Genomic DNA, 26,349 nt, shown 5'->3' on the forward strand with positions numbered 1-26,349 from the left:
CAGGCAGTCTTACCCCCATTCCACCCCTCATTCCTTCCTCCCTCCCTCTCCTCACCGTAGATAGGGATAGATGCCTATTCTGTCTTGCCACTGGTGGTTCACAAGAGTTCCTTCTAGTGGCATTGATATACTTTTGTGCAATCTATTAAATGTATTTCTCGTAAAGACTACACCTCTCTGAAACAACGAAATTTCGGAGAACGCTCCAGATCGAGTTTTCAAACGGTCAGCAGTTCTGCCAATTGCCCCGCGGCTTTTCTGAGGCCCGAGTTTGGCGCACTCGCTGACCGCCTTGAGCCGACGGTCCTTCGCCAACATAAAAGCATGTGTAGTCAACTAAACAATAGGAGATAAAAGGACCGCCGCCCAGAGTGCAACTTGTTCGCCTAAAATATAGCGACACAGCCACATCCCCACACGTCACACCCATGGTCAGGGGACGCACGTGTGTTGGCAACCGCATACAGACTATGCGTGCCCTCAATGCCTCCAACACGTCTGTCATTCTGCAATGGAGAACACTTTTATTTAACTTCAACGCAAGTCTTCCTTGCAGTCTGCTAAACGTATTTCTCGGAAAGTCTGGACCCCTCTGGAACAACAACGAAATTCCGGAGAACGCTTCAGATGGCTTTTTCAAAAGTCGGCTACTTGGAAAACAGGAAGCCCTCCGCCTAAAGCGACCGCAGACCCCAGAACAGAATCACACAGCAGTGTCTTCAGTACAATGCATCCCCGCGAGCATGTGGCTGGGCGGACAGCGTTATCGATTCCGTCAAAGCTACACATAGTGTTTACGTTCAACTGCATGTTGCAATTCGTATCCCATTACTTTGCGACATTCAGCGAAGTGCACCGCCCCCGATTACAGATGATGAAGAGAGACACGTCCACCCAGCAAAGTCTTCCACTATTTTGATGCGAAAATTACCGATCACCGCAGAACGTCCTCGTTATTTCGAAACCATCGTCGGAGTAAAGAAAAGGGGAGAATTTAAACTCTGTAGAGAAAACGTCTATGTTAAGCAATTTCTTTCACCTTCATGGACAAATTACCCGACCTGAGAGTGTCTCTCAAGTGCAAATCAGTGTCTGTAAAGGAACTGCCATGCCCGTGTGTTTTATAAACATTTCAGGCACTTGAAATAACATTAGAGAATACAGTCGTTCACGCCATTGGCTCATATGTCGGAAAAACCTCAATCAGTTTACTTTCGACAACAAAAAGCTATAATTCAAGAGGACGTAGCTGTTTTGTACACAATGGCAGGTCCCATTTTACCAATGCGATGCCACATCATACTAGCATTTGCGAAACAAATCGTGAGAGTCTGTCTCGCCCTGTGTCTGTGGGAGATTGAAGTTTTGTTAAAAGATTTCGACACAACGAAAAAAAAACCGCCAGTCAAGAATCATTCTGTGGCTCCCTAGCCATCTCTTCCACCCACCAGGCAGTTAGTCATTGACGTCAAATTGATAGGCTAATCAATTAAAGTGATAATGAGAGTCACTTTGCATGCCGAGTAATTTTGTTTTCAACAGTCGTATTACACTCACTGGGTAGGTCAAATGGATATCATTGGAAGGAAGACGGTATTCTTTCCGAGAAACGCTATTGGGAACCGACATTTGAAGCTGATGACAGAAGGATTGTACAGCCCACAACGTACATTTCGTTTAAGGACCGCGCTATTGAAAACACACGACCGTAGCGGCTATGTTACCGTCACCCCGCGTAAAAAGCAGTCTTGGGTCTACAGGCACACACAAGAGTCGCTGACTGCGTTACTCTTCCTGGTAGAAGTGCTGCCTGTGCTTTGGAATCAAGTTTATCCAAGACCCGGACTAGACCCAAGTTAGTGTTCGAGTGTGGATCCGCCATGAGTTATATATGAAGCAATGTGGATGCACAGTATGCCATGTCTGGGATAGGGTTAGCAAGTGGTCACCACGTGTTGTATCCAAAGCGATATTCAGAGATAGGTCTACAATGTGTCACATCTGGCACAGGGTTCAAAGGTGAATCCATCATGTGTTACGTCCGGAGTTGTGTCGTATGTCCAAAGTTGGATCCACCAGCTGGAGGAGTGGGTCACTGGATCCATCTGCGACACAGACATCCAGAAAATAGAGCAAACGCACTGCAGCCGAAGAACATGGGTTGGTGGTGATTGGATGCATTCGAGAACAGTGTTATACTGTGTTCTCGGATCAGAAAACTCGTGCATTTGCACTAGGTGTTGACAACTGTACCACATTTACAAGCAATTTTAGAATACGTGGCAAGAGGCGATGTCATGATCCTCTGTGCAGAAGGGACAGAAAATCGATGAAAAACACGTATAAGTTGAGGGAAAAAAACCAAAAATGCGGGGGAATTGAGAGGACTGGGTGGGTACTTGCATGTCTTCTACTTGGAGGAGGAAAATTCTTGTCCATGGGAGCTAGTACGTGACAGAAAGAGGAATACGATAAAAAGTTGACATGAAAGCACCTGAAACAAGGGAAACAGTCATCTTTTCGTCGACAGCGATAAGGCGGTGTGGGATAGAATGTTTAACGTGGATAACCACCAGATGTAGAGTAATAGATTTATGTATGTTGGGTCTCAAGCCCATGTGTGACTCTGAAGTTCTTGGCAACCGCCTTACAAATTTTTACGAGGGTAATGCCAAAAGAAAGGTCTATTATTTTTTTATAAATACAGAACTCCGTTTGCGTGGCAGTTGGTCACATTGTTATGAAGAGTGCTTCACGCGCTGTGTGTAAACATGCGCACGCCGCGGCAGCCGTTGAGAATGGAGCACCCGTTGGATGTTACCGCCAAATGCGACCTGCGCGCAGTTATTCGGTTTTTAAACGCAAAGGGCACTTCGCCGATTGAAATCCACCGCCAATTGATGGAAGTGTATGGTGAGTCGTGCATGGATGTCAAAAATGTTCGTGAGTGGTGTAGAGAGTTTGCACGACGAACAAAGGAGCGGGAGACCATCAATTTCTGAGGAGACAGTGTTGAAGGTTGAGCAAAGCATGCGTGTAGATCGGCGGATCATCCTAGATGATCTCTGCACGTTGGTTCCTGAGGTTTCCCGAAACACCGCTCACAGAATTTTAACGGAAACATTGAACTACCGGACGGTGTGCGCAAGATGGGTGCCACGCATGCTGACTGAGGACCACATGCGGCAACGAGTTGATGCTTCCCGCGCATTTCTCCACCGCCTTGCAGCCGAACAGGACAACTTTCTGGAATAAATTGGCACGGATGATGAAACCTGGGCATACCACTTTAGATCTGAGACCAGGCATCAATCACGCCAGTGTCGGCATCCTTCTTCGCCAAAGCCGCAGGAATTCAAACAAACGCAGTCTGTCCTAAAGTCATGTCAACCGTTTTTTGGAATCGGAAAGCGGGTATTGTTGGTCGACTTAAACTAAAACGGGCAATTCAGAACCGGAGAAGAGGAATGTTGAGCAAGGGCGTACACATCCTCCGTGACAACGCTCGCCCACACTTCACCCGGCAAACCGTTGCTCTCCTGCAACAGTTTCAGTGGAACATAATCACCCACCCACCCTATAGTCCTGACTTGGCGCCCAGTGACTGTCACCTGTTCCCTAGGTTAAAAGAACATTTGGCCGGAAAGCGATTCAGCTCCGACGACGAGGTGGAAGAAGAGGTTCATAACTTTCTGAAGAGCATGGCGGCGAGTCGGTATGACACGGGCATACAAAAATTGCCACAGCGTCTACAAAAATGCATCGACAGAAATGGTGGTTATGTCGAAAAATAGCTAAGTGCTCAAGCTGTAAACTGATGTAAACCATTGTAGAAATAAACAGGTCTATGTACTTATAAAAAATAGGAGACCTTGTATAATGTGTCCTTAGCTAAAGAGCACTGTATTACCAGCTGGCTTGATTACAATATACAACTACAGCATGGATCACATGCTTGACCCCGTGGAGGCCTGTTTAGGTGTTTTAAACCATAACAAACAGTATTTGGAATGTGCTTCTCTATTATATCCACTAGTCACAGCCCTGCGGTGTAAGCAAACAGTCGGCCGCTGTGGAAGAGCGGTTCTAGGCGCTTTGCCGCGCGGGATTAGCCGAGCGGTCTAAGGGGCTGCAGTCATGGACTGTGCGGCTGGTCCCGGCGGAGGTTCGAGTCCTCCCTCGGGCATGGATGTGTGTGTTTGTCATTAGGATAATTTAGGTTAATTAATGTATAAGCTTAGGGACTGATGACCTTAGCAGTTAAGTCCCATAAGATTTCACACACATTTGAACATTTTTCTAGGCGCTTCAGTCCGGAACCGCGCTGCTGCTACGGTCACAGGTTCGAATCTTGCCACGGGCATGGATGCGTGTGATGTCCTTAGATTAGTTAGGTTTAAGTAGTTCTAAGTCTAGGGGACTGATGACCTCAGATGTTAGGCCTATGTCCCATAGTGCTTAGAACCATTTGAGCCATTTTGTAAGCAAACAAAAACCTTACAAACAATTGCTGTATTGCTTTTTTAACATTCTACTATATGTCTATTGTGGTAATAGTGATAAATGGAAGTTAACTGATATCTTTGATGCTTTCCTGGAAAAAAGAGCCATCTGCTTCTAAATTGCAATGGATCTGCGTCAAAGGATGATACGAAGTGGATGGAGTGATATGTCGAGAGGAGTTGTAGTGAGGTATGATTTAACGGTAAGCTGATGTTGCATTCTAGGGAAAGGGAGATGTTGCTGCATGCCATTTATCACGCATTTAACCATTTTTTCCGTTGTGCTCTCGAGGTGTATCAGTTGTGTGGTATAGCCTGCGACTGACTAGTCTGCAACTGTGTGTTCTGTGTGAGTGAGTAGAGCACTTAACGATCGTTAACAGCAAGCGTCTCCAGACCACAGTCATCAGAGGGCTTCCAAAGCATGTTTGATGATGAAACGTATATATCAATGGAAAACCTGTTTCGGCCCCCTATCTAGACAAACGAAGATATGTGCGAAGGGCTCCATTTTTCTGTCACATCTTGCACATAAACCGAATCTTCAGTTTCATATAGGTATGGGGCGGCTGTTACTATACTTTTTATGTTCGTCCTATCCAAAATGCATTCACGTGGATCATCATGGAGGAGGCAGGACTTTTTAGTAGGTTGGTGTATAAAATGCGCAAATATTATCGTAGAAAATCAAACAGCACGTGGGTATGTCAGCAATATGACCACATACATACGGAAAATTGTGGAAAAAATATGGAAATGACATAAAATTGCTAAAATTCGAGGAAAACTTGGTATAATCACGAAAAATTGACGTGATCTACGTAAAAATTGAGAATATCGCATGACATATGTAAAATCGCGAAAACCTAGTAACATTATGGAAACTAACTGAGAATACATAAAATTAGAGACAAGTACCATGATAAAAGTACTTAGCAAAATCAATAGAATTGCGTGTTCTGGAGGAGGAGAAGAGACTGATGCTACATTTACACACCTTAACAATGGAGAGAGGAGGAATTCTAGAGACGTGGCGTCAAGGCGAAACGGCAATATTATCCTGCACATGAGCAATACAACCTAACATCGGGCCATGACTCCTGTGTGCAAGAGGAAGGTACCAGGGGTGGTGGTATCCTATAGTAAAACTATAACACTTCCTCTGGCAACAGATTGTGGTGTTTATTTCTTCATATGGAATTTCAGCTGCTGAAGATCATTTTATAGGGTTGTTGTCAGCTCTAGCATTGCAGTGTGTTTTAAGTGAAGATCCGTGTAGCCTTAGGGATGTATGTGTTCATGTATCACAAACAGTTCTGTCTTACTAGTACCTTCTCGGTACTGACCTCAGACACTAGAACACTGGTTCATATTGTGTAAGCGTAAAACGTGCAAGATGGAAACCATTATGTGCTTATGAGAGTTGATGGCAGCAGACCGTATTGTTCGTTTCGGACCTCTTGATAAGTATGGAAGTGTGATTACGCATATCAATCACATCGCGATTACGTGCAGCATGGGGTTCACGCCTGAGCCTCAGGACGTGCGCTAGCAGCGCATGTCGGGTGTTTCAAGCGTCAACTTCGCGTCTTAATATCTCGGGATGTAATGGGAATATTGCGATGCAATCAACGCCATTGTGTATGTGCTTTGTCATGCTATGGGGTGCTGAAGAAAAAATATAGGAGGTCCATTTAAAAAAACATAAGTTTGTGTTAAATAACACATATGCTTTCGTTTTAGAATGTTTCCAAATATGTACATTCATGGTCCCCAGCCCTACATTGATACCGGTGAAAGTAGTTTTGCAATAGCTGTTATTGTTGCAAAGATATTTTGGGTGGACAAGATAGCTGGGATATCCTGTATATGTTCGAGAATTAACCATAAATGGACATACTGGACAGTCATCTATCCATATTCGCAATCTTGTATATTATACTCGAAAAGTAATAGAGGAGTGGTTTAGCGATGACAGAAATTTGGAAGCACGCTGGCGCCTCATTGGTCGATGCTGAAATTATAGAAAAACTTGTAGAATTGCTAAAATTGATCGTACTATCAACTGTGGTGCTTATTACAATAAATCGACAGCGCCTTCTCCACTCCACCTGTCCACTGGTATGCTGTTGATTACTATATGATAATTGACTGACATAACTTGCTTGATAGAGACAGAGTCTTAGTGGTAGCAACACACTCCTGGGATGGATTGCACCGAAACAGTGGTCGCATACATGGCTGCAATACGACTGTGGTGCTTATTACAATAAATCGACAGCGCCTTCTCCACTCCACCTGTCCACTGGTATGCTGTTGATTACTATATGATAATTGACTGACATAACTTGCTTGAGATAGAGAGAGAGTCTTAGTGGTAGCAACACACTCCTGGGATGGATTGCACCGAAACAGTGATCGCATACATGGCTGCAATACGACGGATCAGTCGAAACAGGGCGCGTAGACATCTACTAGCACGTCACTGTAAAAGAAGACTTTAAATGAAGAGGTCATCAATCACTATTGGACAGCTGTTTGGAAACGCTCCTCAACGTCGAAAACTCTACCAGTTTCCGTATGTCACGGTGTCTTCCACATTTTGTCTGTTAATAAGAAACACAGCCACTGTCTTTTATTTCAATCATTCTGTGTGTATCATGCAAGTAGCAGCAACATAATTTACACCATGTGACGTCTGGCTTTCGGTGAGATCCAATGGATTGAGACATGTTAACGTCAGTTTAGCATCTGTCAGAGACCTCCAAGTCGTGGTGGGAAAGACAAAATGATGGTGGTGTTTGTAGTTGTATTCATGCACTGCTTGGATTTGTTACAGCAGGAAAAAATGTATCAATCAACAACAAAGGCAACCTCTCTTCCGATTGATAGTCTGTGGTATATGGTCCTCCTAAGGCACAAGTGACGATACTTTACACTGATATGTGGAAACGACTACTGCAATAAACCAATACCTGTATATTTAATAGGCTTGCTACATATGGTCAATGCCGGCGTGCAGACTGCATTTGTTTTCGATATATCAGAAGACAGGGCTGCATTAATATGTTATCGAGTTCTCTAACGGATGACAGTAGCAGAGTTTTTATAGCTCGTAGCTTTTCTCTGTTGGATGTTATGAAATAACAAGGTGGGAGAAAAATTTTAGGTGACGGACATGAATGCACAGTGAGAGTCGCAGATCTCTTTCGGACTGCAGTATCTGTATGTAGTTTCGAGAGGTACCGCAATGCAGTAGCAAAATCCTCATCCTTCTTCCGTGCTCCGTATGATGTGCAGTCTTCCTCATTTTCCCAACAGGAAACACCACCATAATTGCACGTACTACCTTTTCTACTACCCCATGTTGCAGGGAAAAGCTTTGTTTGGCTCCTGCCTTACAAACTGTACACAGTTGGCAGAGCTATCAAAAAATTTTCCCATTTCCACGAAGGGGTCCAAACGCGGTCCTGTCGCATAGACTCAGCTCCCCCCATTTCTCCGCGGGGTACTGAAGGTCTTAGATATAACGCTTTCTGACTAGTGCACAGCTCTGGCTTAAACTGGGACGATCACATGGACAAAGCAGCAAATAGGGCGGGGCAAAGTCTGAGGAACAGCTGCAAGATGCAGAGGGACTGTCTAAAAAACAGCACTGGAATTTTTGCTGTATGGGATCCTGAGGAGGTAAGTTTGGAAAAGGTGAATCGTTTGGGATTACGAGAGTGGCACGAATATGATCCACCAGTGGCTTTAATCATTAAAAGACGTCTCTACTGGATCCAACACAAGAATGTGGTTGAATAGATAAGACTTGATTCCAAATTGTAGACAGGATTTCTACCAGAAAGCGTAACACTATCAGCAAGCCTTGTGTGTGATTCTAGACCCAAGACCGCTTTATATGCAGGGTGACGGCTACATAGTCGCTAAGATCGTGTTTTCAATAGCGCGATCCTTACACGAAATATATGTTGTGGGCTGTACAGCCTCTCTGTCATCAGCTTCAAATGTCGGTTCTCAACACTGTTCCCCGAAAATGACAACGTCTTCCCTCCACGGATCCGCATTTGACCTAGCTGGTGAGTATAATCCGGCTGCTGAAAAAAAAAAAAAAATACTCAGCATGCAAAGTGACTCTCATGATTAATTTAACTGATTAGTCTATCAATTTGATATCAATGGCAGACCACCTGGCGAGTGGAAGAGATGGCTAGGACATCACGGAATGATTCTCACAGCCTTTTTTTTTTTCATTGCAGCGATATCTTTTAACGAAATTTCAATCTCCCACCTACACAGGGCTATACAGGCTCTCATGATCGTTTCGTAAATGCTAGTATGATATAGCATCGCATTAGTAAAACGGGGCCTACCATAGTGTACAAACAGCTACGTTCTCTTGAATTACAGCTTGTTGTTGTCGAACGCAAAATGATTGTGTTTTTTCCGACATGTGAATCAATGACGTGAAAGATTGTATTCTCTAATGTTATTTCACGTGTTTGAAATGTTTATAATACACACGTGAATGACAGTTTATTTGCAGACACTGATTTGAATGCAAGAGACGCCCTCAGATCGTTTAATTATCCATAAAATGAAAGAAATTATTCAACATAGACCTTTTTTTCTTCAGAGTTTAAATTCTGTGTTTTTTTTTGTTTTTTTGTTTTTTTTTTTTACTCTGATAATGGTTTCGAAATAACGAGGACATTCTTCGGTAACCGGTAATTTTCGCATCAAAATAGTGGAGAAATTTTTTATGACTGCTCCTATTTCGTGGAAAGAGGATATTTATCATCGTTGCAGTTGTGTTTTCCTTTTTTAATAGATTCTAGATTACAGGAGACGCGGTGATATTAAATACAAATGTTACAGTGCAGTGCTCAGAATGGCGTGGTGGCCAAGTTCCGTAGGATATTGTGGCTGTCCTTTTAGACAAACAACCCGCGGTCAGAGTAGCCCACATTATCGCGGTTTTGTTCTGAGGGATGCCAGCGTGCACTATATTGCACATGCTGCGGGGGATCAATTGTACTGAAGACACTGCAGTGTGATTCTGCTCTGGGGTCTGCTATCACTTTAGGCGGAAAGCTTCCTGTTTTCCAAGCAGCCGACTTTTTAAAAAGCCATCTCCAGCGTTCTCTGGAATTTCGTTCTTGTTCCAGAGGGGTCCACTCTTTCAGAGAAATACGTTTAACAGATTGTAAGAAAGAGTTGCATATGTGTTAAGTGAAACTCTGCTCCACTGCAGAATGAGGCATTGGGGGCGTGCCTACTCTGTGAGGTCAGCCGGCCGGTGTGGCCGCGCGGTTCTAGGCGCTACAGCCTGGAAGCGCGCTACCGCTCCGGTCGCAGGTTCGAATCCTGCCTCGGGCATGGGTGTGTGTGATGTCCTTATGTTAGTTAGGTTTAAGTAGTTCTAAGTTCTAGGGAGCTGATAACCTCAGAAATCAAGTACCATAGTGCTCAGAGCCACTCTTGAACCACTCTGTGAGGTCGTGGTCGCAGGTGCGCCCTCTGACCATGGGTGTGGTGTGTGGGGGTGGGACTGTGTCGTTATATTCTGGACAAACAAGTTGCACTTTGGGCGGCCGTCCTTTTATCTCGTACTGTTTAGTTGACTATACATGCTTTTGTGTTGGCCAAGGACCATCGCCTCAAGGTGGTCAACCTTGCAGAAAAGCCGCAAGGCTCTCAGCAGAACTGCTGGCATTTTGAAAAAGCGATCTGGAGCATTCTACGGAATTTCGTTGTTGTTACAGAAAGGTGCAGTCTTTCCGAGAAATACGTTTAACAGATTGCACAAAGGTATATCAATACCACTAGAAGGAGCTCGTTCCACCAGCGGCAAGATAGAACGGGCCTCTGTCCCTCTCTATGGTGAGGAAAGGAAGGAATGAGTGGTGGAAGGATGGGGGAAGAGGTAAGACTGTCTCCAAGTTGGTTCCCACCGAGGAAAATTCCAACTACCGCCCTCTCTGCAGTCTTTCGAACCGACGACTTTCCTCGGTACATGTGTTGCATTATGACCCATTCATTACGAGTGCTTGTTTTTTAACAATTTCGAAGTGTAATTAAAACAGCTATACATATTTTCCATCAGTTGTGGTAGCATATATCGGCTTCAATTACCTTGGCTTCTGGGTGATTGTCGAGCAAGTGTCTGTAGCAAACTCTCACGTCAAACAGCGATAGATACTGTCCTCAGCTGTATGCTTATAGATAATACAGTTATTAAAGTCCTCTGTGTCCAATACACGCATCTTGTCAACTGGACATGTTTCCCGTCAAAAAGAATAAAGATAGTTCTTCACGTCCCAGCCGTTTTCCCATCAGTTTGTAGGTGAAGAGTAGAGCTTGAGTGTGTCTGCCATTAGTTTCGAATGGTATTGTGAAATTTGTTGTACGACATCATCAATTTTTGAGCTGTATCGCGATTTTAGGCATTCCTTGTGTAGTACTATGCATATAGTTGTGTAATTAGGCTCAATATTTGTGATTAATTACATAATTATGACCGATCTTTACTTCAGTTTCCCGACTGAAATAAATTAAGTACTTTAACCTAACCTTCCCCTCCTGCATCTGGGCAGTTTCCATGCTGGGACCCACGTGAAGGCTGAAAAAAAAAACATATGGTGTCATCTGTCAGTGAGGGTGGGCTTGGTGGGGCTAATTAACTGGTCAATTTCATTAACATGCATATCAATCTGATATCAATAGTGTCCCAGCATCCCCATCTCCCTACTACCAATAACATGTGTGAAGAAGAAAGAAAAAACAGAAATAGTTTCCAAATTTGCAATGACTTAACCTGCTGGACATATAAAGAGCTTCTGTTTTAATTTGTCTGGAAGAATGGCTATCGCAGCCACGATGATGTCTTGGAAACAGAGACATCTATTGTTGCCTTCGAGCAAGCTAATGTATATCTTTGAAAGCAGCACTGCCACAGTACCTCTCGTGATGTGTATACAAATAAAGGCAAATTAACAGGACCCTACCACTGGGAATTAATATTTATGTTTGGTTAAAATTATGACTCACCTGTTTATCATTTAACTTACCAGTTAGATGGTGGAGCAATATCTGGGCAGTATCGATCACTGTTTGTCTATGGATACCTACACACCACTGTATTAAGTTTGCCACTCCTTACAGACAGCTGAAAATATTAACAGCATAGAACATTAGACTTGTTTCAGATATGTGCTTATTTTTAATTATCTCAGCCTCCACGAATTTGAAATAAAGTTCTAGAAAATATATTTACTATTAACACTGAATTTTAAAATCCGCAGTTGTTCCTCACACGAAAAATAAATAGTCTACTGAACACTGTTGGATTATTTCAAAATCTTTGCAGAGAATCTGAGAGAAACGTTGTCCACCTGAAATATTACAATTTGCATTGCCATTCCACTACCCAGAATTTTAAAACTCTGCATGTTCACACTGGCTCACTCTCCAAACTAACATAGACTCTGTGTTGTTTCATGCACAAATTCATTATTCCAGATCAATCAGTCTACAGAACTGCTGTGGTATTTTCTCTGTTCCAGCTATATTTAAACAAATCAAGACAAACCTAAGAATTAAGCATAGATTATGACTCTCATCATAGTTTCCGATTTTTCTCATCCTTCTTAATGGCTGCTGGTAAACATACTTCAGATGTGCGGCTAGTGTTCCCTATACTGATCGCCTGCTGCATTTTATATAGATGCCACATTCCACTGTTTTGGAAATGACCTATGAGAACCACCTAAACAAAATAAAATGGCTAGGAGTTACTGGTTTTGATTTACAGTGCTCATCAATAACAGAAAAAAATGTTTTGGTTCTGCCATTCTTACAGTAAATTTTGAATCTTGCGTCGACAATTAACAGTCATGGAATATAGCTGAGCAAACGAATTGTGTTTTGTAAAAATCTTCAGATAATAGGTAAGAAGTGCATCTTCTTGTTCCCATGGTGCATTGAGTGAGCCAGTATATTTTGGGTTTGCAGCTGCATAAACTCCATTCATTCAACTCAAATTTCGGCCGGATATTTTTTGGTCACCCCATGTTAGTGAGCCAAATTCCATACTATTTTCACGCTGAAACGGCTATCTCTATTGATTAAATCGTTCGCCAAATGAATTTCCATTGCTTTCTTCATCACTGAGCCCCACAACAATCAAGTTGATGCTAAAATTTCAACTTCGTCATACTGAATAGAGTAGTCAATGTGAATGCCTTAGCTAATTTATCGGGTTGTGAGACTACAATGCAACTTCAGCGTTCCGTGCATCTCTCATAGACTTAGTGTGTTGCCTCAAGGGATCTGGTAAACTGGAGCATACCAGAGCAGCAACTCATCCTTGTCAGAACACATTAGCACTGCCATCGTCTGTGGAGGAGGAAAGTTCACTTTATCTTTGTGCTTATTGAGTATCTGACATAATTATGATGACAGTCTTCACACATTAGTCAGGAAACATATGGATTTAATTCTTTCTACCTCATCTTATGCATTCGTTCTGCAGACTGATTTTGCAGCTAATACCACTGGGTGTTCAGAAAGTAACTATGCAGTGCCATGTTGTGGTGTGCTAAGTAATGACTGATATGATTGTCAATTATTAATTCAACATTTCCCATTGTGAAACATTTTTAAAACATATTTGACCAGATATTTGTATATGTTTGCAGGTCCGGTTTCATTGAACACCAACGTCTTGTGTGACATCATTGTGATCCTGGTCATCATAGAGACGATTGAACAAAGAGTGTTTCTTGTGGAGCATGTGTTCCACAATGGAGAAAAGTTTACCTCAGCAGTAGAAGCTACATTTGCAGCAAAGTTCCTTGGAGTGAAGATGCCTAACCACAATACTGTACGGACCCTCATCACCAAGTTTCAAAAGACCTGAAGCGTTCATAATGCTTCGATATCAGGCTTTCAATCCACGTCCACATCAAAGGAGGAGGTGACGGAGGTGCAAGACATGATGCTTCAAAGTCCAAAGAAGTCAGATAGACATCTAGCTCAGCAGGTCCACTTGTCTGTGGGTTCTGCTAACAATATTCCCTGGATGTCACTATTCATGTATCTGTACAAAATGACGATTGTGTATCAACTGAGAGACACCGATCGTCCAGCATGGGTGAACTTTTGCAACTGGTTTCTGTCCTCCCTGCAGGACAATGGTGAGGAGATTCTTGACACAATGTTTTTCATGGATGTGGCAAGGTTTCACCTCTCAGGTTACGTGAGTATCCAGAACAGTCGACTATGGAGAACCCATATGAATTTAAAATGTCCCCACTGTATGATCAAAAGGTTGATATTTGGTGCACCGTTCAAATGGCTCTGAGCACTGCGGGACTTAAGAGATGAGGCCATCAGTCCCTTAGAACTTAGAACTACTTAAACCTAACTAACCTAAGGACATCACACACATCCATGCCCGAGGCAGGATTCGAACCTGCGACCATAGCAGCGACTGCGGTTCCAGACTGAGGAGCCTAGAACCGCTTTGCCACCCTGGCCAGATGGTGCACCATGACTCATAAACACATTATTGGTTCGATCTTCTTTCAGGTCACCATAAATGGAGAATGGTACTGCACCTGCATTGTGGAGCCTTTCCTAGGTGGACTGAATGAGGACGAAATGCCTGGTTCCAACAGGAATGCACATATCGCCCACATGGCAATGAATTTTTTAAAGGATACCTTTGGTGACCATATCATCTCTCAGGGACTCTTGCCTCTGCATTCACCTGACTTGGCTCACTCAGATTACTTTTTATGGAGTACATTGAAGGGAAAGGCCTATGAAGGCAATCCACACACCATACTAGAACTCCAAGCTGCACTGACACATCTTATTCAGAACATCACTCCCGATGTTCTGCACAATGTATTCAAGAACGAGCAGAAAGGCTTGCAACTGTGTCTTCAAGTTCAATGGGATCACTTGCAGCATCTCTTATAACTTCTATGACTTTAATATGGCAAGTTATGAACTCCATAGTTATTTATTGAACACCCTGTATAATAGATCATATGAACCAAAATTTTAAGAACACCCATCACCTGTAGTAATACATCCCATTCCTTGAATGAGAGGAAATTTGTAAATTTGTGGTAAGTTCCTATGGGACCAAATTGCTGAGGTCATCGCTCCCTAGGCTTACATACTACTTAATCTAACTTAAACTAACTTACGCTAAGGCCAGCACACACGCCCATGCCCAAGGAAGGACTCCAACCTCTGATCTGGAGAGCCGCACGAACTGTAGCAAGGCGCCCTAGACCGCGTGGCTACCCCATGTGGCTACCCCCTGTGGCTGAATGAGAGGTAACATGTCCTTAAATACATCTCAGAGAAAAGATGTTTACGACAGAGCAGTTGATAAGTGGTGAACAATCCACTATTGGGAGGTGCTTTAAATCGGAAATGGATAGCAGTCAGATGACTCTACCTGCTGAGTGGGAGAGAGGAGTTCTATGCAGCGGGCAGTGCAGAGGAAAGAGCTCTATGAAACCTAAAAACGTGCAATGTCACAGATAATAAATGTATTGTAATTGTTAACTATTAAATTGAATATCAGATCTGTTATTAGGTAGTACAGAGAGCCAATATATGAGTTGGTGGCTGTGCTCATTTAACATGTTTTGAGTTGTAATTGGTACAAGTACATTTTATTTTTGCAATCTTCATTTTCTTTTTAATGCACAAAATATTTGTTTGGATACTGAATGTAGCTCTTTTGGCATGTAATAAGGGACACCAACATATTAAAAAGTGAGCTGACAATCCAATCACAATTCAAACGTGTTAGAGAGGTTACGTGGAGGGAATATCGATTTTGAGAGCAGAAATTCATCAGCCAAATCCACATTTCCAGAATCGATATCCATTTATAAAGCACTTTAGAGAAATTGGCTAACTGGAGCCTATGCAGATATATATGTTAGGTGAAGGAAACCCAGAAAACCTTCAGTACAATATGACACACGATATCTACAACTACAATAAGCTTAAAATGTAACCCAGAGCATTTATTATGAAAACACGATACAGCTCTACAGAAGTAACAATGAAAGTGATTTATACATTGCTTGTTGAAGATAAGTAATTGCCTCTGGGAAAGTATATAGCAAAAATTTATTATCTTATGTCTATATATTATCTTATCCCTATATAAAGTTATTTTTTCTTTTATGTGGTAGTTTCATCTGTATGGAAGTGATCGAATATATAACTGAAGCACATGTACTGGCAATTATGACAGTCACTTACCAGTATGTTTCAAGTCATGCAAATTTCCAAGTAATGTAAAATACAAATCAAACTAGTTACTGTTAAGTCAATGTTTGTATTGTGCTCCTGTATTTCTGAAAAGGAAATTACAATTTTCCAAAAATTCTCTGAGGTTTCTCAACACACATTCATTCTGAATCTAACAGTTGTGATCTTTTATATGATATGCCTCTCAGTAAACGCTAAAAGTAATATTTTCCAGCACTGTTACATGTATCACTACAATCAGAAATAATGTTTGTTTTTTTGATAATTATACAGGGATGAATGATGTATTGTTAGATAGGCTTTTTACCTGGCTTCTGATATTGCATATCGATTTTGCGCTAAACTTACTGTTTGTGGAAAATTTTAACAAAAAAGAAAATTTTAACTTTCACAGGCAAAAGGGTTTAATGGGAGCCCAGCTTCACGCCTACATTTTATGAAGCTAACTTATTAATCACAAATAAAGGTTTCCCTTTCCATATTATGTTATTACAAATACCATTTTATTTGTTTTAAAGGACTTATTAACTGGATAATTAGTATACAGCATTGGCTGTAGGGCTCAAGCCTATCCACATCAACAGTTCTTCACAGAAGCAACTGAAAAGTATCATGTATTAAAATAACTTCTAATTTCTTGGGTTGCATACCATTTCTGAGATTCTTAATTTTAATGCTAGTTTATTCTCCAAAATGCGAGGGAGCAAGTGTGTTTGACGTTTAGTAATAGATGCAAGTTAGCACTGAGAGCATAAGAGCATGGGCTTTGCCTCACCACCTGTTCCATCACTGATGTTGCTAGACCAAGTGCAAGCATTGCCTGTCCATGCTTATGATTGTGCAACAGCATATTAAAAATTTCGATCATTTAAAAAACATGCAGCTGGGTACGAAAATGATTCAGTTATTAATCCACAGATTCAACAAAACATTAATTACTACAAAAATCTATGGCTTTTCAAAATTATATCCATCGAAATTTGATGCTCCAAAGTTGAAATTCTAATAGAAAATTTGTTTTGGTATATAAACATAGTATGGAAGTCTCTGTAGAGGTGTGTTCAATATATTTCACATTTTACAAGGAATAGAGAACTTTGGCCTAGAATGTGGTAAAATTTCACATATTATCTTCGCATTAGTTGTAACTTTGGTTCTAGATATTTCAGCACCATATTCTGGCTATGAAACGATAAAAGTGTATCAAATTCCATGGGCTTTAATATATTTTTAAATGGTTCAGTGACAACAGAAAGTACATTGCAGAGAACAGTGAAAGCTCAAAGTTCTACTTGACAAAAATGTGCTAATGTTATTTGCAAAACAAAATTGAAACAGCATATTCTTACAAATTCGTCTACTGTAGAAAAAATCAAGTAGATTTACTCCTAATTTGGAGTATTATTAGATATTTAGTGGAGCAAGGGGATACTTTTTAAGTGCAGAGTTTGGTACACTGACGGTAAAGACTGGAGTATTCCAATTGTCATCTGTACTGAAGTTATATATGTAACCTTAGTTTTGGGGTCAATGTCAGTCAGTCTGCAGTTGGTATTCGATCAGTCTGTTAGAGCTTTGCGATGTATTGGCTTGTGATGACAGCTCAGCTGTGAGTGGAAGCCTTAGATGGCTATGTGGAACAATCTTGGAGTTATTGGGAGTCAGATTATGGTCAGAATTGATGTGCATTGTCTAAATTTGAAGTTTTATATGAACATTAGACTACTATATGGTTCAGTTGTTCTAATTTCATGAGTTTTTGTGTGTCGCCCATATTCAAAACTCATACGATGAGTACAGCATTAGACTTTACATGTTTTGGCATGTATGACTGTCTCCTACTTCACTGTCCAATGTGTAATATAGATATAATCTGACATGTGCCTGGTGCTGGGGAAAGAATACCAATTACGTAAAATGTTAATAAGGAAATTGGGAAATATGAATTTGCTCTCAAAAAGTGCTTAAATAATTCCAGGAACTATTTTCTTATTAGCTTCAAATTACCTAGCAAGTTTCTTTTTTCAGCTGTTGAGACGTGGAAATATCAGCAAATGGGATGTAGGCTATAGGTAGGATGTTCACAACTGTCTTCAGGCGACTTGTCTCAGTAGTTTACAGTCCCTTCTTGTGTGGGAGGGCAACATATTTGGACATAAAACGAATAATTATTTAAACCAATGGACTGCCCTCCCCGAATGTTAGCTGAGAAATTTAGAAATCGATAACTGTAAAAATATATCACTTTTACTGATAAGTTTCTTGCGTGTCATGACCCCCATGGCATACTCATTTTGGATACACAACTTTCAGATGTGTATTTTACAAAAAGACTGACAGCCGCTAAAAATGGGGTGTTCACCCATTCCTTCACAACCCATACAGCTTTACTTCATTATGTTAATACATCCCATAACATATTACAGATATTTAATGATGAGCTTATGTGAGGGAGAATAAAAATTAAATGGATTGCAATTATTTTGTAGCTGAAGTAGTTTCATCTACATGCACAAATAAGACAAGACTGTATTTCTGAGAGTGTTATGAATATAGCTGTGATAAGCAGCTAAATAAATTAGATCAGAAGCTACTTGTATATAATCTGAACTTTTCACTTTGTTTTCATTATTTAACAAAATATTAACATGTCCACTAATGTAACTACATTCAAATTAAATATATATAGGGTGTCACAAAAAGGTACGCCCAAACTTTCAGGAACATTCCTCACACACAAATAGAGAAAAGATGTTATGTGAACATGTTTCCGGAAATGCTTAATTTCCATGTTAGAGCTCATTTTAGTTTCATTCCAACGTGATCAAATTGTAAATTTTCACAATCAACATGTGTGGGCTGATGAGAATTGCACACAGTTGTGCAATCACGTCATCAACACAGATTTGGGCAGGCACTGTTGACGATGTCTTCATTGGGCCCCATGTTCTTCCACCTACACTCAACGGAGCACGTTATCATGATTTCACACAGGATACTCTACCTGTGGTGCTAAAACATGTGCCTTTACAAGTACGACACAACATGTGGTTCATGCACAATGGAGCTCCTGCACATTTTAGTCGAAGTGTTCGTAGGCTTCTCAACAACCGTGCAGGTGAGCGCCACAATCAGGACTGCATACGACCGAGGCACACAGGGCCAACACCCGGCATCATGGTGTGGGGGGCGATCTCCTACATTGGCCGTACACCTCTGGTGATCGTCGAGGGACACTGAATAGTGCATGGTACATAACCGTCATCGAACCCATCGTTCTACCATTCCTAGACCGGCAAGGGAACTTGCTGTTCCAACAGGACAATGCACGTCCGCATGTATGTTTGGGACTGGATGAAGCGTCGTCTCACGAGGTCTGCACGTCCAGCACGAACGCTGGTCCAACTGAGGCGCCAGGTGGAAATGGCATGGCAAGCCGTTCCACAGGACTACATCCAGCATCTCTACGATCGTCTCCATGGGAGAATAGCAGCCTGCATTTCTGCGAAAGGTGGATATACACTGTACTAGTGCCGACATTGTGCATGCTCTGTTGCATGTGTCTATGTGCCTGTGGTTCTGTCAGTGTGATTATGTGATATATCTGACCCCAGGAATGTGTCAATAAAGTTTCCCCTTCCTGGGACAATGAATTCACGGTGTTCTTATTTCAATTTTCAGGAGTGTAGTTCTAAGCTTTTGGGTGTGCACATTGATAAAACTGTAGATTGATAAAAAACACATACCAGACACGCTAAAACACTTAGGTATGGTTGTTTTTGCCATAAAAGTAAATAAAAACTGTGAGCACAGAAATCAGTATATTTGCACATTTTTATTCACTGATTTCCTAAAGTATAAAATCCATAGACAAAAATATTTATTGCATATAGGAAAGTACGCATATATATTTTCACTATTAATTAATGTATTCTCATTTTACTGGATTTACACTATATTGTTAATTACTTGTATTGTTAGTGTTGTATTCTTTCTATTCGTGGCTGATAAACGATTAAGGTCTGGTAATAAACAGCGATAATATGAGGATGTCCGTTCCATATGACTACTGTTAATTTATCCCATAAATTATTTGGCTGTCAGGCTCTTGGTGTATTTCACTTGGATGTATATTATCTATTTGAATTCACTAATCACATATCGACTAAAGTTACATTTTGTCGATATGCGGCATATGAAATTCTGTCGTCAGTAATATCGCAGGATCGATGTCGGTAGTTCAAGCGTAACTGCATGACTTTTGAAGAGTTGTGTGGTTGTTGCAACTTTGTTTTTTTAAAGTGGTGATTTTTTTTAAACATGGCTGGACTAATCAAGTGCATTGCGACAAGGATTCTGCTCTCTAATTCTGCGGTAAGTCTAGAAAAGAACAGCTGTGGTACAATGTCAGACACCGGTCTTCATGCATTTCTTCGTTCATTTTATGATTACATTCCGATCATATGTTACGAAATTAGATTTTGTCACTGCGTTTTTATTTAATTCATGGTAGAAATACATAATCTAGACCAAGATCTTTAATTCTATCGCCCCCAGAGATCACATTGCTTATTCTAGTGTGTGTTATGAACCGCAATAGTATTTAACCATTTTTATTTCTCATGTTGAGATGACGTAGACTTTTCTTCAATTCAGAACATTTGTAAGTTGAGTTCCTAATAACGATTAGATGTAACATTAAGAACAAGTTGTACGACATGTTGTATTTTAGTTCAAAAAACCACAGGGCAATAGTAAATTTTATCTTGAGGTCACTGTTACTGTCGTAGTTTTGAGTCGGATAATCCTTTAACCTACCAATTGCAGCTGTAACTTGACTGCATTTAATCGGTGAGATCAAATAATTTTAACTAATAAATTCCAATTTACGCGGGTAGTTGAGTGGTCTATGTAATACGGAACACAGAGCAGGTAACTTCAATCTCAAGTCACCTTTTCTTTATTTACATCAGAAACTGAATGGATTTGCTTCTGCTAGAATAAAATCAGAGTCGATACTAGTTGAGACAGAATTTAATAAGAAAAGTTGGCAATAAACAACCAGTTGATATGTGCCGAATTCAGTTGTAGTGAAGTGCAGTTATGCCCTTATTCTGACACTTTCCTTTTTGTCCACAAAATAATCCTGTCATAGATAAAGTACATTTTACTCTTTTTTTTTTCTTTCAGAAATCAAATGTGATTTCTTCAGTGTTCAGCCGCAATATACAACTGGGTAAGTGATTTGCTTTATTTTCTGAGTTGTGTATGTTTGAAGTTATATTTAACAGATCTTGATATCTCCAGCATGTAAAGTAGCTGTTAGTGAGCTGTGTCCAATGAATGTTTTCAATAAAAACAGCAGCTGATAGTATAAGAGAAGCAGTGGTTGGAACTCCTGTAAGTGTCTATTAGAGTAAATTTGCAAGGTCATCGTGTTATTGGTTTACTTTACTGAAGGGGCTGGTAACATGTGTCTATTTCTTCCTGGTTACGCATAATTTGACTTATGCTTTATCTCTGAAGGCTCTCATTTGTAAGGCTGCTTCTGGCATACCCTAAAATGAGTAACTGCTATCTAGTGTGTGGTTGTTATAGAGGAAGAAATTCATCAGTCACTTCAAATGTTGACTTAGGAAATATCATTCTATCCTAAATGGTGCGACTCTCATGGAGGTGGCTCTAAAAGAAGCTTTCTTATGGGGTAATATGTTAAGAGAATAGTCTGTTATTGAAGCACCAAATGACACTGGAGGAACCACATACCAAGCCAGTGTAATTTTCCCATTGGTTGTTCTCTAAGTGTAGGTTTTCTCTCTAGCAGTAAGTGCTAAATATTATTCTACTCATGTTTAATCAACTGTGAATGTGTCAGTTTGTGAATGTCTTCACTGAATAATGTGCTAAAGCTTCAGACATACATACTTGCAGTTATAGGCTTCAGATTCAGTACTGTTGCTTCTAAAAGAATATTGCCAAATATAACAAGGTATGTGAATCTCAACTGGCAGTTCTGTCAGTTTTGATTAGAGTACAATCTTCATATATCTTCTGATGTCGATCACATATTTGCTCAGCTTTGGCTTTCATTCGTCGGCCAATGATACACAAATGCACAACCAGGTAATCTCTCTTGCGGAGTTAATACTGCGATTGCTATCTCACCTTGGAGATATGTCATTTCTTAGACATAGCTTGCATGTGAAAATAAACAATAAATTTGCACAGTAGTTGTGATATTCTATACAGGGTGTCCAAGGAGGAATGGTCAATAGGTATATGACAAGAACGATTGATTGAAGCAAAATATTCATATGGACATATGCCCTATTCCAAGTTGTTTATTTTCTGTATTATTGAACAGACAAGTGGTTTATTTTCTGTATTATTCAACACACAAAGGTTTACACATGTACACACATTCAGCAGTTAGTAAACATTGCAACATGTGTTTTCTAAAGTATCAATTGAAAAATGCATATTTTTAACACATTCACCTCTAGGCGTTACTGCTCGCCTTACAGCTGTTGTAGAGTTCACAAGAAATGTTTGACCACCCCACTGTCAGTTGCTGCCTCTGCACATTCGCTAATGAAGGCAGCAGTGTCCATGTTGCAGCCAGGCAAATCATCTCATTTATTCACCTTTCATTTGTACACCTCGGGCTTCATCCAACCCCAAAAACAAGAATCCAATGGCATAATGTGTGGGGATCTTCATAGTCAGTAATTTGGACTACCATGACCAGTCCAGCAATTAGGGTAAGAGCATTTGAGATGTTCCTTCACATGTCTAGTAAAGTGTGAAGGGTCTGTACCATGTGGGAAGTGCGTTGCAGTCTGTGTGGCCAAAGGAATGTACTCAAGGTGATCAACAAACGAATTTTCCAAGAAATGCAAGTAATCTGTCCTGTCATTCACTCTTGTAAAATGACTGGGCTGAACATATTACCCATCATGCAGCACCAAACACTGATCTAAAACCAGATGTGGAAATTACTTTCCACTGTAGCATTTGGATTATCCTGAAGCCATCAATGGTTATTAGATGTGGATTCCATTTCGTGTAAGCACAGCTTCATCAGTGAAAGGTATTATTGGAAGTACATGACAATTTACATTAGACTGGCAACAAAATTCTATTTGTGTGGCATTGTTGCAAAGTTGAAGATTGTGGTCGCACAGTGTGTGAAGTGCATACGCGAAATGCACATGTAATGTTTCCCACAAAAGTGTTGGTGGGAAATTAATATGGTGAGCATATCTCTTTCTGATGGTAGTGGGACTGTTACAACAATGTGTTGCTGTTCCAGTGCACATTGTTGAACTGTATTTCAGAAGAAAAAAATGGGGACTTCAAATAATACCTTTTTCATGCAGTTTGCTGAAAACTCTGGTAAACACTCTATGATCAGGAATTCAATGTGATGGAAAGTGCCATGGTATTCTTAAACAGCAAGAGGAGCACTGCCATTGCAGGTGCCATAAACATACACTATATTTGCATAATCTTCATTATTGTAGATATGTAGCATTTTAGCCAGTGCATGTACAAGCACAGTTAACCAAAGCTTCTCTTTGATACTCTCAATGTCTTGCACTACTGTAATCACAATTCACCAAGGAGGACTATGCATTCCATGGGTTAGTTTAATGGCAGAAGTAACTCAAGCCAAAAGGTTGAAAGCAATGAGGTATGTTGGGCTAGAATAAAACATGATATGTTGGATGGGTAATATGCATATGTGCATGCCACTAGCCAAAACAAATGTATATTAAATGTGTCCTATCTTGGAAATCATTTGGAGTAGAGCATGCCTCCATATCAAGTTTTTTGCTTCAAACAAGTGCTCCTATCATATCTCTGAATATTGACACCTCATTAATAAATTATTATATTGTTTGTTAAGTGTTATTCATTGGAAAGGTAAATGTAGGATTACGCATCAACTGGGACTTTTGTGGAAGGTTGCCAGATTTATTGAAATTCTTAACTTCAAAGCTATATTTCACTACCAGATCAGAGACATGTTCTCAGTCAGTTTTGTAAGAAAATGGTTATGCTTCAGAGACTGGAGACATGGACAAACATACAGGTTTTAAGTTTGCAATTGATAAAACCAAGTGTGTTAATTTAATTTTATAAACCATAACTACAGTGAACGAGAGCTAGATTTTAATGGCAGCATTCTTCATTTAGATCAGTCCAGTTAGGTTCCTTCATCTCATTTGAGAAAAGGCTCACCAGTAAACATCAGAGTATATCTGTGGTAGGGTTTGGTATGTAGAAAAGTTATGTATACAGTAGTTTTTAAAGCATTATTCCAGTGCTTTCTACACTAAAAGTGTAAAATTTATGGCTTGGCTTAAAGATTTTGCACATAGTGCACAATGTTGGCAGGCAAGTGGGACTTACTGAATGATTCCTATCCCTGGCCTTTATTGAAATTGGTGAACCTGTACTATTTGATAGCAGCTGTTGTTGTGATGCGCAAGCACAACAACTGCTTGCTGCTTCACTTCTCAATGGTTACCCTGTTCGTGTTGAGGCCCATAGAACTTTGAATTCCTCCCACTGGTGTAATTTACACCAGGCCGCTCGACGGTCTCACCAAGGCCGAAATTCAATCTTACCTCTCTGATCAGGGTGTCATTGCTGTCCATTGTGTAATGAAAAAGGTTGATTCCTCCTTAGTGCCCAGCTGCACACTCTTCCGTCCAAGCTGAAAGCAGGCTATGAAATTATCACAGTCTGGCCGTACATTCCAAACCCAATGCGCTGCTACCAGTGTCATCATTTCAGCCACACTAGAAGGTCTTGTTGACACCCAGTCAAATGTCAGCTGTGGTAGGGATGTCGACGAGGCCGGTTTTCCACCACCTCCTCCCCATTGCCCATTGTATCAACTGCAAGGGTGGCCATGCCATCTCCTCTTGGGATTGTCCCATGTATCTTGATGAGTGGGCTGTTCAAGAGATCCAGGCAAAGGAAAAGGTGCCTTACCTAGTTGCTCGCTAGTCGGAAACACCGCATTCTCCCGTCTGGCACCTCTGTTCTTGTTACCCCTCGCTCCATGAAGGACGTGGCCAAACAGACATGCAACCTCACATTAAGCTCTGAGATTGTGAAATCACCCGGTGTCAAGGTAGCATAGCCATCCGCCCCGTCCAACTTTGCAGCAAACTGTCGAACTCTGGCCTCAAGGGGTGCAGCCACCACTACACAACCATTAGGCCAGAAAGGTCAGAAGTAGTACTCCTGTTAAGACTTCCTCCGTCACTCCAGCCAAATACCACCCAAGTCTTACTCTAACCAGAAGGGCTCGAAGAAGTCCACCAAAACCAGACGGTGTTCTCCTTTGCCAACTCGAAGACCGTCTTCGCTGGTGTCACCATGTGGCACCCTAGCCCGCCCGGCTTCTGTATCGCCAGTGCACACTGCCAACCATTTAATAGCATTGCACTCTCCCCCTGCGGGTTCGGGGGTTAGAATAGGCCCGCGGTATTCCTGCCTGTCGTAAGAGGCGACTAAAAGGAGTCTCAAACTTTTCGGCCTTATATTATGGTCCCCTGTTGGGTTTGACCTCCATCTCTCAAAATTTTCCGAAGAGCGAGCCGATTGGGGAAGGGCGCCTTACTTGGTGCACTGTGTCCATCTTGCGATCAGACCTTTCGCCAGCTTATACACCGTTGAACTGCAGTCCTGTCCGCTCTCCATCTCTTGGGCATGACTCTTTTTCTGCGTGCAGATAACACCTTGCACTGTGCAGTGCCTCTTTCTGCACCTACGGCAACCATGGACCACATATTACCTAACATCCAGCACGGTAGCCAGTCCGTTGTGGTGGGGCCGCCATGTACCCTGTTGGTTGTAGCCCCCTGACAACACAGGGATCGCTCTACTGATGCCTGCGCCGTTAACTCCCCACGTATGCCAAGGAGTAGATGCCTATCCTCTTGGGGTATCGGGACTCCCGGCAATGGCCATCCTGCCAGGTGGCTCTTGCCGTGGCTGGGTGGCACCCGTGGGGAGGGCCCTTGGTTGGAGTAGGTGGCATCAGGGCGGATGACCCGCAATGAAGCGTGGTACATCGTCTCTCGCTGGTGGCCAGCCGCTAGCAGTCTCTAAGCGTTCTCGGGCTCAGTTTAACGCTAAGAAGTACGATCCGAAAACATTCCCCTCCCTGGCCACACCGTGGGAGGAACGTAAGTCTCAGGATGGCAGTAGCAGTTATTCGCCCCACTTCTTAGTTTGTACGAGGGTTGATGGGGAGTCTTTTCTCTCCACAAAGCCTCAGTTCTTCGTCGAGCATTTAGAGGACAAGTTTGGGGAGGTGGAGGGCTTGTCAAAAATGCGCTCTGGGTCAGTCCTGATACAAACGGCATCCTCTGCCCAGTCACGACGGTTACCCGCTTGTGACAAGTTGGGGGATGTTGCCGTTACGATCACACCCCATAAGAGTTTAAATATGGTCCAGGGAGTTATTTACCATAGGGATCTTCTTTTGCAGTCTGATGAAGAGCTGCGCGCCAATTTA

The 26,349-nt window shown here is 41.5% G+C and overlaps 1 protein-coding gene across 1 annotated transcript in view; it reads left to right on the top strand.

Moving 5' to 3' along the window:
- Window positions 1-20,010: 20,010 nt before the first annotated feature.
- The window catches only part of LOC126356153 (peroxiredoxin-like), a 54,583-nt gene continuing 48,244 nt past the window's right edge, over window positions 20,011-26,349 (top strand). The window contains exons 1-2 of the mRNA XM_050006897.1: window positions 20,011-20,186; window positions 21,003-21,048. Coding sequence (XP_049862854.1) covers window positions 20,133-20,186; window positions 21,003-21,048 — 100 coding nt within the window. The 5' untranslated portion in view covers window positions 20,011-20,132. The remainder of the gene's footprint in view (window positions 20,187-21,002; window positions 21,049-26,349) is intronic.

The sequence above is a fragment of the Schistocerca gregaria genome, chromosome 3 (genome assembly GCF_023897955.1).
Source record: "Schistocerca gregaria isolate iqSchGreg1 chromosome 3, iqSchGreg1.2, whole genome shotgun sequence".
Lineage (NCBI taxonomy): Eukaryota > Metazoa > Arthropoda > Insecta > Orthoptera > Acrididae > Schistocerca > Schistocerca gregaria.